Source organism: Haliaeetus albicilla, chromosome 6 (genome assembly GCF_947461875.1).
Source record: "Haliaeetus albicilla chromosome 6, bHalAlb1.1, whole genome shotgun sequence".
NCBI lineage: Eukaryota > Metazoa > Chordata > Aves > Accipitriformes > Accipitridae > Haliaeetus > Haliaeetus albicilla.
The window spans coordinates 34,261,898-34,275,717 of NC_091488.1; the positions used below are offsets into that span (position 1 = coordinate 34,261,898).

The following is a 13,820-nucleotide window of genomic DNA, read 5'->3' on the forward strand; positions in this document are numbered from 1 at the left end:
AGCATTAATGCTGCCCTTAGAACTTGCTTTTAATCAGAGGCTTGTCAAGCCATGCTAAATTAATATGGGTCAACAGATGTGTTAGGCTATACTAAAACAGATTTTCAGGTCACTTGTCTGAAGCATTGTTTAGCACTCCTGGTTCCTTTCACATGCCCCAGACTGAACTTTCCCTGCAGCAGTCTCCGTGGTGCCAAGCAGCTCTGAAACATTCCTAAAGAATATTACCTTGAAGAAATTGCCTGACTTCTGCTGTGGGGAGATACACAGCAAGTTAGGCAATGAAGGGGAATTACTGTAACAAAATTAATATATGTTGCATTTTCCCCACCCCAAAGTAATGTTTTCCAATAAATTGCTTTCAAGCTTACCTGATCACAAGTCTCAGTACATTACAGTAACTTCTAATGACTGCCAGGCTTTTTGGATTCTTTTGATGTGAATCAACAAACACTAAATTCAGATACTAAGGCATTAAGGGGAAAAAAACCCCAACCCCAAACAGTAAGGGAAATCCACACTAGGGTAGCATTTCAACATTCTTTCTCATGATTGATCTCTGCAGCATTTCAAGTTTTGTTCTTCAGCTAATCCTCCTGCAGACAACCAGACTTAAGTCTGTGGAAGACATGTTCAGAGTGTTCAACTCCATGATTTATATTATGCAAAAACCTATTTAGGGACTTTAAATATGCATAAGGGAGCAGAGATACCACAGCAGTATCATTTGAAGCTCTTCAAATGTAACAAAATCATTTGCATATTGACAGGTTACTGGATTGATCCTTTGCAGTTACTACAAATGCATCCTTTTGGATACTATAGAGAAATACTGCATTTGCTTACTAAAATAAATAAATAAATCGACCAATCTTTGCAATTGGGGTTTAAGAAAAAATGTACCTATCAAACACTACTATTTCAGAAGACTGCCCTGAAACCTCTGAAAACAGCCAGGAGATACAGCTGTACTGTTTAACGTTTACGCTTGAACAGCCCTTTGAAAGACACACATTTGATTTAACCAGAAGACCCCAAGTAAAAATCCCATAACATCCTGAGCATTTTACTTTTTACTGAAATTTTCCATTCTTGATCATAGTCCAAGGAAAACATTCATGTAGAGTTTGAGGAAAATACTTTCTTCCCTATAATTAAAAATAGTTGAACTTAGATATTTTCTAAAACATACACAATAGAAACTTTCCTTAATTATATCTCCAGTAAAGCTTGCACAACAGCTAGGGTAGAAAACAGAACTAAATCCACTTTCTATTAATTAAGAAACAGTACTGAATTGTATCCCACTATGGTGCACAAAGTATATTTGCATAAATTTTTTTGAAGACTGCAAATGACAATGGAAGAATAGATGACAGTAATCCAAAAAGTTTAGAAAATCTTCAAGTTGCAACATTAGTGATATGGATCCACCTCTATGAAAACTCAGACATTAAAAAAATAAAAGTATTTGCATGCTAAATTATTAGAGTTCTTTAATGATTAGAGTTCTGCTGTTCTGTTTTGCTGTAGAGTTAACTGCTTCAGTTACTATCAGTTTACCTCCCCAGGCAAGGAAAATGGAGAAAGCTTTTTCAGCATGGCTAAACTAAAAGCCTAAAGTAACTTATTCATGGCAGAACTCTGATTCATTAGTCTATCTCATAACCTCAAAAGCTGAAGTGTGTGTTTCCTACTGAGAATCCAAAAACGGAGCACCACATTCACTGTTATTTCCAAAAAAATTGAAAAGTTGATTAATTTTCATCAAGTAAGGAATTACAATAACGTAAGAATTTGAGTTACTCCTCTTTTCCTCCCCAAAATAAAAGTCCTCTCCCCATGCCGTATTCCTCATTGTTCTAAGTTCTGGACCCTACACCACAAATCTACCACAAAAACGGGCTTGGGCTACAAATCACTGTATGTGGAAAAAAACCCACTATAGTGAAGAAGCTGAGGGAAGACTGTTAACCATACCCATGCGAAGATAAATTAAAAACTTTAGGTTATGATTAAGTCCTACAGAAACTGGATTAAATCGTGGATTGCACTGATGCCACCTATCTTGTACATTTGTTCAGAATACCTACCACTTCCAATTCATTGCTACTTTTACTTTACTTTTGTGCAGAGAGAAGTGGCTCTAATCTCCAAAACTACTTTTCATGTATACATATAACTGCTAACATTGATTGTTGTTACACTTTGATTACAGTGAAACAAGAAAAAAAGATATTGGAATTAACTGCCTGTGTTGCAAGAGGGGAAAAAAAGCTGAAAAAGAACCCTGAACACAAAAACCATGAGAGACCGCCTCCAAGAGCTTAAACTGAGAGCTAAGGAACTACAGCTAGCTGGAGAAAACAATGGTGCAACTGTACAAGAAGAGGAGCAGGAGGAGTTTGAACAGCAGGCCATTATTTATGAAAAAGAGCCCATAACTGAAAGGCACTTGCATGAAATCCAGAAGCTCCAGAATGAAATTAATAATTTGGTGGAGGAAGTTCATAAATTCAGTCAACAACAAAAAAGCCTACTATCTTCAATGAGAAGATTCAGTGTTCTTAAAAAGGAATCTAACATAGCAAGAGAAATAAAAATTCAAGCAGAGCATATACGAAAAAGTTTGGATGAACTGTCAAAAACAGTGAAAAAGGCTGAAAATGAACATGGGCCATCACGTGCCACAGTAAGAATTTTAGCTTCCCAGCACGCTTTCTTATCCCAGCGTTACCTAAATGCTATGCTGTCATACAACGATGCTATAACTGCTAAGCAAGAGAAATGCAGAAGATTTATTGTTCGTCAGCTTGAAGTAGCTGGTAAAGAAGTATCTGAGGAAGAAGTCAATGACATGCTCCAACAAGGAAAATGGGAGATTTTCAATGAAAATCTACTCACTGAAGTAAAAATTACCAAAGCTCAGCTTTCGGAGATTGAACAGAGACACAAAGAACTAGTCAATCTGGAGAACCAGGTCAAAGACTTAAAGGAACTTTTTATCCAGATATCAGTTCTGGTGGAAGAGCAAGGGGAGATGATCAACAACATTGAAATCAGTATGAACAACACTCAAGAATACACTCAAGTATCTAAAGAAAAATTTGGGCTTGCAGTCAAGTATCAAAGAAGAAACCTTTGCAAAGCAGTGTGCTGCTGGTGTTGTCCATGCTGCAAATGACAAAAGAAATAAACTGAAATACCAATGGTTCCTATTTAGTAAACTATTCTTGTAAAGCAGTTTCAGGATCCCTCGATTGCTTCATTTTTCTTCCCATTTCCCCCTCCACAGAGGTGTCAGGAAAAACTACATCTGTTTTTCCAAAGAGAGTTAGAAGAATGAAAAGAATTTTATGTTTTCACAGAAACACATGAACTAGGGGAAAGGATCAAAGGACACAAGTGACACTTTTTTGTTCTTCCACTCAAACTAAAACAATGTGGCAACAAACTACCTGTAGTTTTGGGAAGCATTGCAAATATTGTTAATCTCAATGACAGGATTCAGAAGAACAGTTTAGTTACCTTTTACAAAATAACGATTAGTGGTTTTAATTGCCTTGTGGTTTTTTAGCACTCATATTTACTTGGTTCAAATTCTAAGGTTTTTTTTCCAGGAATCTGAAATTCTACAAAAAAAATCCCAAATGTACACATAAAGCAGACTTCATTAGTAACAATCCAGAACGTGATGTCTAAACCAAACAGAAGTCAGAAAACAGTTATTAGGAGTGTTTCAATACTACCTCTATAGGAAAAGTTACTTCCAGGCTTACTTACCTACTTAACACCATCAAATATTGCTCATGTTATAGTAGGACAGAGTGTACTGTCTTATGGAATGCAAAACAGACATTGGGTTATTTATTTTAATAACACCATGCTCTATTTCTTACAGATGGGTGTTGAGCTGGTATTTTCTGAACACATTAAAGATCACTAGCAGCAGAAGACCACATCACCAAACTTGCAGGGACATGTTAGCAGCCTGCTGAGAAGCCAAGCATTAATAAACTGAAATAGAGATATTTACATTATTCAACTACATAGGCAGACCCCTACGAGGTAAGGACAGGGGAATATGACACTTTATTACACAGTGATAAGACACGTTCTTACTTTTGCCTAGCCTATCTAAATATGTAGTTGCCTCTGCAGTCTCACTTTCACTAGTACAAAAATGAAGGAAAAAATATAATTAAAAAAATAGAACTCCATCCTTATAAAAATAAACATAATCTAGAACCAGAGAATGATTTAGCTCACAAGGAACTTCTGGGGGACATGCAGAGCAACCTCTTGCTCAAACTCTTGATCAAATCAAGACAGGAATTTCCCTGGTTGCAGCTCTTGTCCACCACTTCTCATCCTACCACCACACCTCTGAGAGGAGCCTTGTTCTGTTATCTTCACACCTTACTAGTAGGCAGTAGGAAGATCTCTCCTTTAGTTTCTTCATCTTAAGTCCAAACAAACGCAGCTCTCTAACTCTCCTCATATGTCACACACTCCAATACCCAAGCAGCATGGACTCACTATAGTATAATCAACATTTGTCTTCATGGTCGTCTTGTATTGGGAAGTCCAGAACCGGCCATGGTATAGGACATGCATTTATTTGTACTACTACAGGAGCAGCCAGAAGAACTAGTTGAGGGTTTCCACAACTCTAAAGGGTTCCATGAAATTCTGCTAATTGTAGAAGCCTAGGATCTTCATATAGGTATGCAAAACAGATGCCTGAAGTAGTAAATATGAATACCTCCCCCGAGTACCTTAAACAGAGCAGCTAGCCATTGACTCAACCTGTCCCTGAAGATACTTTAGATGTTCTTTATGGAACAGCTGAATTAGCAAGACAGGAAGTATACCACTGTTTTATTTTGCAGCAGTAGTTATTTCTGCAGTGAAGAGAAGCAAGCAGAAGCAGAGTGCTTTTGCTTTCCATGGTCCCAATGGTTGGTTTCTGCCCTGTACCTAACCCTTTTTGGAACTGAATGAGAAATCATGCTCTAATGCAATTTAACAGAAAATAACAATGCAACTGAGACAAAAGAGTTATTTCCAAAAAGAAGAAAACTCACAAACACCACTAAAAACCAAACACCAAACCAGGAGTGTTATTTCTGAACTCCGTTATGCTGTGCAAAGGCACAATCAATACCACTATACCTGGATACAGTCAAAGAAGTCAGAGCAAATTGCACTGCAATTCTGCAAGACACTAAGTGAGCTAGATGTCTTTAATTACATCTAGTGTGTGTGTGTGGGGGGAATCAATCTACTATTGAAAGGCTCTATTGAATTATTTTTACACTGCAGTATCTATAAATAGTTGGGATTCCTCCCATCCCAGCTGAAAATTACAACTGAAATTAACTGTTATCAAAGTACAATCAGAGGACTGAACCTTAAAGTGAAAAACACTATTTACAAAGTAGCGACAAAAAATAAAATTAGATAATGACACCACTGATACTATCCCATTAAATAATCTACCCTGTTACCTATATGGAAGCTACCTTTACGTGCCAAGGGCAGAGTAGAAATTAGTCAATAAGCAATACAGAGAAAAAAGTTGCTGTGGCCAACATGCTCTTTAGTGTATAAACATATATAATACACACATTAATATGCATATATACATGCACTACCCAGAAACACCACCCCATCTACTTTTCCTGGTTTCCTTCTCTCCTGGGTCCTTAAAAAGAAACGCATTATGGTACTTCTGTGAAGGATTATTGCATCCAGCATTGACAGAAGAGAAAACCAAAATACAACAAACATCACCTATTTACACAGCATCCCCCATGCGGGAGTGTCCATACAAGCATCGCTTATCTGAGAGAGAAATGTGTTCCTGGGCTAGCCCTTCCTCTTCACACAACAGATATGTTTCTTTGAAATAAACATGGTCTTGTTAAACAAGAGCTGTACTTTAAATCCTGGAAGAAAACTCGAGTTTCACTACTACTAAGGAAGACAGCTGCCTATCCATACATTGTAAATAATTCAAGTAATTTTCAGCTGTATATTGATTACAAAATGGCAAAACAGAAACATACATAACATGCTGCAGAACTGAGAAGAGAGGAGACCAGAAAGACTTGTGGAAAGGTTTTTCTTAATACGAGGTGCTATTAACTGATAGTAAAAATATTAAGTACAACTTACATTGACATAATGAGAAATTTATATTAAGCATTCAAAATTATTAACAGCAGAAATTTTGCAGTAATCGTTAAAATAACTTTCCAGTGGTTTTTTTGTTACATAGTTATGCAGAAGTGCAAACAAATTAAAGCAGAGCTGCTAGTGTTCTAGTAAGAAATGTGAAATATTAATAGCTATAATCCCTCATCACCAAAATAGCAGGTAGAAAGTAGCTTTCTACTAAAAAAAATACCTGCCCAGCAATCTCTCTGGTATAAAAATATCAGCCATAGCACATGGAATTGTATTTCCTCTTGCACGTGTTTCATGTCAAAGGAAAAAAAAAAACCCACAACAAACAAAAACCCAACAAAACCCACCAACCAGCAAACACAAAAATAACCCCAAACAAAACCAGTATTTGCCTCTTTTTTTCTGGCATAATATGAAGTCTAAGTGTTCCTTTCTGATAAAAAGAAGGACAAAAAAAATTCTAAGAGAAAAAAATTTAAACTTTCATACCTATATAAGTCTTGAGGTTATTGACAGAAGAATTGACCCATGAACTGCAAGAACTCTTGCTTTCTACAATTCAATTTCCCCACACGTAACAGACTGATCAACTACTTAAGCACTTAGATGCTTAAACAAGGCCTACATGAGCAAAGCAAACATAAATTAAGTAGTAACACTAATCAGTAAAAAAAATGCCAAATAAAAAGTTTAACATCTTCAAGTATTTCATACCAAGCGTCAGTAACAGCCAATACCATCAGCACTTCAGGAAAACTGTCTTAAACGATACTGTGATACCTCCATGGCCAGTGATAGATAATAAGATGCCACAGTACCAATTCAATTTGAAGCAAGTATCACACTGAACAATATCAGAACTCTTATATTCCCATATTACTGTAACATAGAATGTCTTGTACCAATCTCATGCCCACATTGCACAATTCAGCCTATTCTCCTTCCAGGCTATTGGGCCTCCACTTCTCCCTGAAGAGTGCTGAGGCTCGCTATCCATTCCTTTATCAGGGAGGATGAGGAGCAAGAGCTGTCTCCCCCTCTTCTTCTGTCAGCAGTGTGTCTTCTCACCCTTGGCAAAAAGCAGAGTTCCCACATGCACAGGCATACTACAGGATTAGGGCATACCATAACGCAATTGATTGGGATGGAAGAGAAGATGGCAAAAGGAAGAGTGGGCCAATGACTCCAACTCCACTTTGCTCCGTAATGAAGACTGCATCTCTAACCCTTTAGTAATCGATCCTGTTCTTCGTTGTGAAATGAGACCCATCTACCCATGATAATTCTCAGCGGTATCTTGCTAGCACTACTCAGTATAAGTTTGATTATGAACAAAAGATATCTAAGATGACACTCAGTGACATAAATTGACATTAATTCCCAGTGCTTTTCAGAAAGGACTGTTGCTTGTTTTAGCACATGTAAAACAAAATAGGAAAAATATTCAGGGGAAATGTTCTGTTACTTAAAGAAATAATAAAAATAGTATATTTACTGGGAAAAGCTAGCATTTAAAAAAACCCAGATTTTTAACTTTTTTACTTAAAGTTACTTTTTCCAGAATAAAACACACACATTTTTCAAGGACTTACTCTTCCACTGGAAAGATTCTAAAGTATTTGTTGTGGATACAATTCTCCACATACTTCATGAAAGAGTGGAGGGCCTCCTTTGCACACCTCCCTATACATTATGATTAAAACACTTCTAGTGCACATATCACAGTCCTAGCTGGACAGCATATCCAAAATTGTTCTCCCACCTCTCCTCCCCGGCTTCTTCCAAATACACACATTAACTTAGTTGCTTACCTGGGTGATAAATTATAACTACGCTGTCTTTGTGGCCAGTGCCAGAGAGCAAGCTCTGACCCCTGGAAAAAGTGGTGTGGATCAGCACCCACGTACGCTGTTTGGAGCAAAGAGCTTTTGGAGAGCCTCTTCTGGAGAGGATTGGTCACATCTACACTACAGGGCTTGACCCCAATCTCTTGTGGGCTGCATGTGACACCCCTCTGGCCTTAGGACTTACATATATAAAATTATTTTATTTTGAATTCAACACATCCAAAATTATGATCAGTGCAATGCATCTCATTAAAATTGTTCATGCTGGTATCATATGCTTAAAGTTTTGGGACATAGCATGGGGGCATGTAGTGTGCAAGACCTGCTGATGCAGTGTAGGAGACCTGTCCTGATTAGTAGGAGGTGAAGTTGGTATGGTCTACACCCTTACTATCTGACCAAACTAGAGTGTTATACAGACATGTCCTCTCAGTAAAACAGAGGACACGCAACTGTTTCTCTCCAAGATGTAGGTCAATCAGCTACTACATACACAGTATGGCTTATTGCAGTGACAGCACCCAAAGAACAACAAAAAAAGGGGGTGAGGGGAGAGTGTGAATGACTAAATCTCTCAGTGTAGACAAACCACATAATTACTGTGCTGTTCAAAATGGAGGGAGGGGAAAGTTTAATTTGTCTACTTTCAGTAAGGACTGTCTGTCAAAGACTCCCAAGCCTTTTCTGGTGACCATTAAGTGTATTGCTGCTGAAGTTTGTTCCTGTTCTTGGAGTTTTTGTGTATGTTCTTTTTTGTTTTGTTTGGGTTTTTTTAGGGGTGGGGGTTTTGTGGATTTTGTTTGTTTGGGGTTGGTGTGGTTTTGGGGGGGGGGGTTGTTGTTTTGTTTGGGGGTTTTTGTTTGTTTGTTTGGGGTTTAGGGGGGTTTGCTTGTTTGTTTACAACTCTCAACTCTACATCAGCAAATGAAAAAATCTTGAAACGGAATGAATCTACAGAGCATTGAACAAAGATATAGAGCAGTGGACAAGACTGCCATCACATAACAGCAAGCAACTGGAGAATACTTTTATTTAAATGTTACTATCATAGATGTTTTTACTGTTAATGAAGCAGAACCCATAGTTAAACACAACATTATCTTTTTACAGGAAGAAACATAGTTATGTAAATTAGGATATGTTATTTTCTTTTTTAAATCTTTAAAGATAAAAGATATATTTAGATAAAGGAACTTCATGATTCAGCATATATTTTAGCCATTATATCACATCGAAATCTGCTTACCTGACTAGAAAAAGTTTTTTGCCACTACTTTTTTAGACCATTTTTGCAAGGACAGTTAGCTCCCACAACAACCGTACTGCTGACCTATATCAAATTCATATGGGTAGAAGAGAGACCAAAACTAGTTTTAATTCATTCACTTCACCTATTCTCAAAGGCAACTGACAGCTGAGTACTTCACTTGTTGCACCACAACCAGACACAGCATGTGCTTACCCAGCCAGAGAAGAAATGCTGAGCGGACAAAGGGAAGAGAAAGAGAAAGAGGGTAAAACTTCAGGAACTAGTGAGAGAGGTCAGAGTATGTAAGAAAAGGTGAGTATATTAGGGAATGTGTTTATTCATTAGTACAGAGCTATACAACTTGTATTTTATTTCCTCTTAGAATTATTATTGAGCAACCAATTTTCTAAAAGCATTCAACAACAGCACTCTTCTTAAACCAAACCTTAACATTCTAAACACCAGCAACTCTACAAGTAAAACAGGATGAAAATTCTAGTAAGCATTAACTTACCTAACAGTGAATGCAATTTCTGTTTCAAGTTTTTCTTTTATATATACACTGAGGTAGTCCAGATTAGAAAGAGAAGTCTGACAGATCAGAATTCTTGTCCAGAGGCAAATTCCCACCTCCTTACCATTGCTACCACTCCAGCCAGTATCACTCCTTTCCACGGTTTATTAAATAATAAGGAAAATATTACAAAGCACAGTTACAAATATGATATTGATAACCTGATAACTGGAATCTCCTTTACAAATACACAAATGTAATTGTCTGGTGAGCAATGGTTTATTTCAAAGGTCCATCTACCAGTCGTGAAGATTTTCTTTTTCCCTGATCCAACTGGCAAAATTAGTTTTGTCGACAAAATTAGTTTTGTCCAGATAGACGAAAGCCCATAAATGCAAAAGAAAAAGGTCATTCTGTCTTTTCTGGTAGATAATAATCAAAGTGTACACACACACAAAAAAGGAAAAATAGGGGAAAAAAAAAAGGCATAATCAGCAGGTTATTTCAAATACAAGATGGTTGAAAATTCAGTACGTTGGTTCAATCTATGCTTAAAAAGAAATGTGAATATCCAGTATAAACATTTCAATTGTTTCATTGTGATCAAGTCACCAATACCTCTTTCATCATTATTCAGCACACACACACTTTGAAGTTATAGCTCACTCCTTTTCATTCCTTTAGCATTTAGGTTCTTTTATTAGTTTTTAAGATGGTAATCGGTAATTAATAAAACATTAATGAATAATTTGCTCTTTGTATTTAAGCAAACAGAAAACATAGTAGAGAACTCTGTGCACGTACAGACAGCAGAGAATAAGCAAATTACAACTTGTTTTTCTGCTTCTCCTTGTTTATTTCAAGTGCTGGAGGAAAGCAGTAGTCCAGACCAGAGACACACTTGTGGAGTGTGGAAATCAAAGAGAAGGAGTCTCTCTCCTCTGGCATGAAATTATAACAGTATTCTATGAAAAGAGAAACAGATTGTGCTCTGCACTGCAAGAGCATGAGAGAGAAGGGAATTACTTAAAGAAAATTTCAACTTTCCTAGATTTAATACTTAGAGGTCACTGCACTATTTTCAGTAAATACTGGCCTTCACGCATACATGCACAGACTAAAATGCACTAATTAGAAGCTTACCAAGATATTGGGGAACTTATTGCTACATGGATACCAAGTATCTCATTATTAAAAAACAAAACAAAAGCTGAATATCCTTAGAAGCAGGAAATATTAAAAAAGGCTAACTTTCACCACAAATTTGGAAATCAGCTGTTTCCTTTGCTCTTGATACATTTTCATTTTTTGTTTTAGTGACTTAAGGGGAAAAAAGTTTATGCCACAGAACTTCTTTTTGGCAAGTATGAGTGATGGAGATTTGCATCTCCAACCAAAGGCATCTTCAGGGAAGGGAAGGTGCATGGGACCAGTTTAATCTCATTTGCTGAGTACTCCATTTCTATACCACAAACACTAGTGCTTACTGACCAAGCCTTCCTGCTTCACAACTTGCAGGCTTCACAATGTAACAAGTGCTTCAAATACCGGAAAAAATTTTAGGGTTTACGTGATTTGAACATGCCAAAGGTAGCATAGCTATGCCATGAACACACACACACCAAACAAAAGAAAGACAATACAGGAAACAATTCATAACTCAAGATGCAGGCTCATATAGGGAGTATAAAACAAAACTACTGGATCCCTCCACAGAACTGGGACACTGCAAGAGCAAATTCTCTTCAAAGACCTGAGGCTCAATCAATTAGAACACAGTAACATCAATAAACTTAGTTTAGTCACCATTAGACTCAGTTAATAAGCTCTGCCTTCCGATTAGCAGGATCAAGTCCCAGAGGAGTGGGCTCTCTACAGGTACAGCCAGCCACCCAAATAAACTCTATTACAGGATTAGGGCATAGAGATTTCTATGAAAAAAAACCTAAAATGTATTTATTTAGAAACACTGCACAGTTGTCAACTGTCACAGTTGCATTTTCAGAACAGATTTTGGTTAAATGAGCTGCATTAAGTTGGTTTTATTGCCTTCCCTGTAGTAATAACATTCAGATAACAATGGAAGTTAAAAATCTAATCTATTTTTTAACATATACGCTATTAGCTTGCTGAACTACACTCCACTTGAGCAAAACAATTAGCCAGTTTCACCCTCAAACCACCAGAGCATCACTGCTTCCTAGAAGTAAGAGGCCACTCCTCTTAGCTTTACAGATTCTTTATATCACAGAAAAGTTGTGTAATTACTGTATTATGGAGGTCTTATGCCCACCAGCCAAAGATATTGTCCTGATAAACCATTTTAAACTTTCACAGTTTATTTTGTTACTTCAAAATGGTATTTGTCCCCAAAGACCTTTTGCGTGGCTGAATAAAATATGCTATTTTTGATATTTTACAAACCCTAGTTTTTAAGCAGAGAAGTTCATGAATCTATCTGTTCTGTGAAAGAATGTGTCTAGACCTTTTGAAACTTTTTTAAATTAAACACATGCACTGCAACAAAAGCATATGCCAAATACTATTAAAGTAAGCCTTCTTTAATGAGATTTTGCTGATTGTGTATCAGCAGCACCACCGTGTGTTAAGTGAACAAGACATTTATTGCTCAGATTACTGGTATTGCAGAATATAATCAACCATTTACAATTTAAGTAATTGATGTAGGCCTAACTAGTAACAATATTTTTACACCATGTTGCCATGACAAACTTGCAAAGCCTTTAACCTATCATACCATTTCAAGTAATATTAGAATTTTAAAGAGTTAAAAAACCCCACCTTATTATTTTTTCCACTGCTAATGAAAGAGAAGAGAAATAAATATCCCTGAGAAGGACTAAATAAGATCTAATGTCAGATGCAGTGAATGGATTCAGTACGTCACCATGTGGAAAGACAGAAAGACAGACAGACAGAAAAGGCTTTGTTCACTAGTATGATACTAAGATTGGCATAAATAAATACTTCAGAAATACTGTAAAACTAATTGTAATATTGCTTAGCGCTAAAGTTACAGTAGTATTAGCATACTTTATACTTATGTTGATACTATACATAAATACTTCTTTAAAAGGTGTATTGAAGGTCAAAATTTACAGAACTTGAGATTAGGAGAACATTTATTAACATTACTTACACTAACACGGGTTTTCCTGATATCTTAGGACTGTTTAAAACTTCTATCATGGCTTGCTTTGTTTCTTCCATTCTTGCAATGTCACTGGAATCCACAACAAATATTACACCGTAGGACTCAGCATAGTAATTTCTCCAGATATTTCGAATTCGTTTTCCACCTCCTAAATCAAAGATGGTGACTTCAAAGCGTCCCTGTTTAAGGTCAATCTTGGAAAACCCAACTGTTGGAGCCACATCTTCAGGAGACTCTGTCAGAGTTCAAAGAAGAAAGCCTTCAGTAAAAAGTGTCCTTAGTTATTTAAAGAGGATTTTACACTGTGTTTTGGGTAGCAAAATTAGTATTTTAAAAACATGGAGCAAACCCTCCCTGTTAAGTGACACCATATTGCTAACTGCGTATTTTTAACATTAAGATTTTCCCTCTCCTCAGGTAATTTCATGTTAATACACGAGTGTCTCAACCAGTTACTTTACATTAATTTAGATAGGAGCATCAAGAAAAAGAAAAAAAGAGGAAAAAAAAGGCCCAAATGCAATTTTTAATATTTAACATCACAGTTAAATTGCAGTAGTGTTCAGTGTACTGCAGTTTTTACTTTCCTCCTCACCACCAATGCTCCCATCTGAACAGTTATAAAGCATTTGCATAGTATTAATCCAAGTCTGAGAAGGAAAACAAGCCAGCTAATGCATTATGACCTGGGAAGGCTTGTGCTCTGCCAAATTTATTCTTTATCCCTCATGGTTGCCAAAACAGCTCCAAAAGTTCAAACCAAGGGCTGAGGTGAAGTGATAGAAACCATGTTCTTCTGAGATGTAAACTACTTGATTCCCTTTATTCAAGATCAGGTTTTGG

At 36.8% G+C, this 13,820-nt stretch overlaps 2 protein-coding genes across 9 annotated transcripts in view; one reads left to right on the plus strand and one right to left on the minus strand.

Annotated features, from left to right (window-relative positions):
- ARL13B (ARF like GTPase 13B) overlaps nucleotides 1–13,820 on the minus strand; it is a 51,451-nt gene that overhangs the window by 27,322 nt on the left and 10,309 nt on the right. For all 8 annotated transcript variants that reach the window (XR_011325077.1, XR_011325076.1, XM_069785509.1 and 5 more), the window contains exon 4: nucleotides 12,963–13,212. Coding sequence is in view for 6 of the 8 variants with exons in the window: in XM_069785509.1 (XP_069641610.1) it covers nucleotides 12,963–13,212 (250 nt within the window). In the remaining 2 variants the exon portion in view is untranslated. The remainder of the gene's footprint in view (nucleotides 1–12,962; nucleotides 13,213–13,820) is intronic.
- STX19 (syntaxin 19) lies at nucleotides 1,935–3,243 on the plus strand. The gene has a single exon (XM_009929836.2). The coding sequence runs from the start codon at nucleotides 2,306–2,308 to the stop codon at nucleotides 3,182–3,184; it is 879 nt and encodes a 292-aa protein (XP_009928138.1). The 5' UTR covers nucleotides 1,935–2,305; the 3' UTR covers nucleotides 3,185–3,243.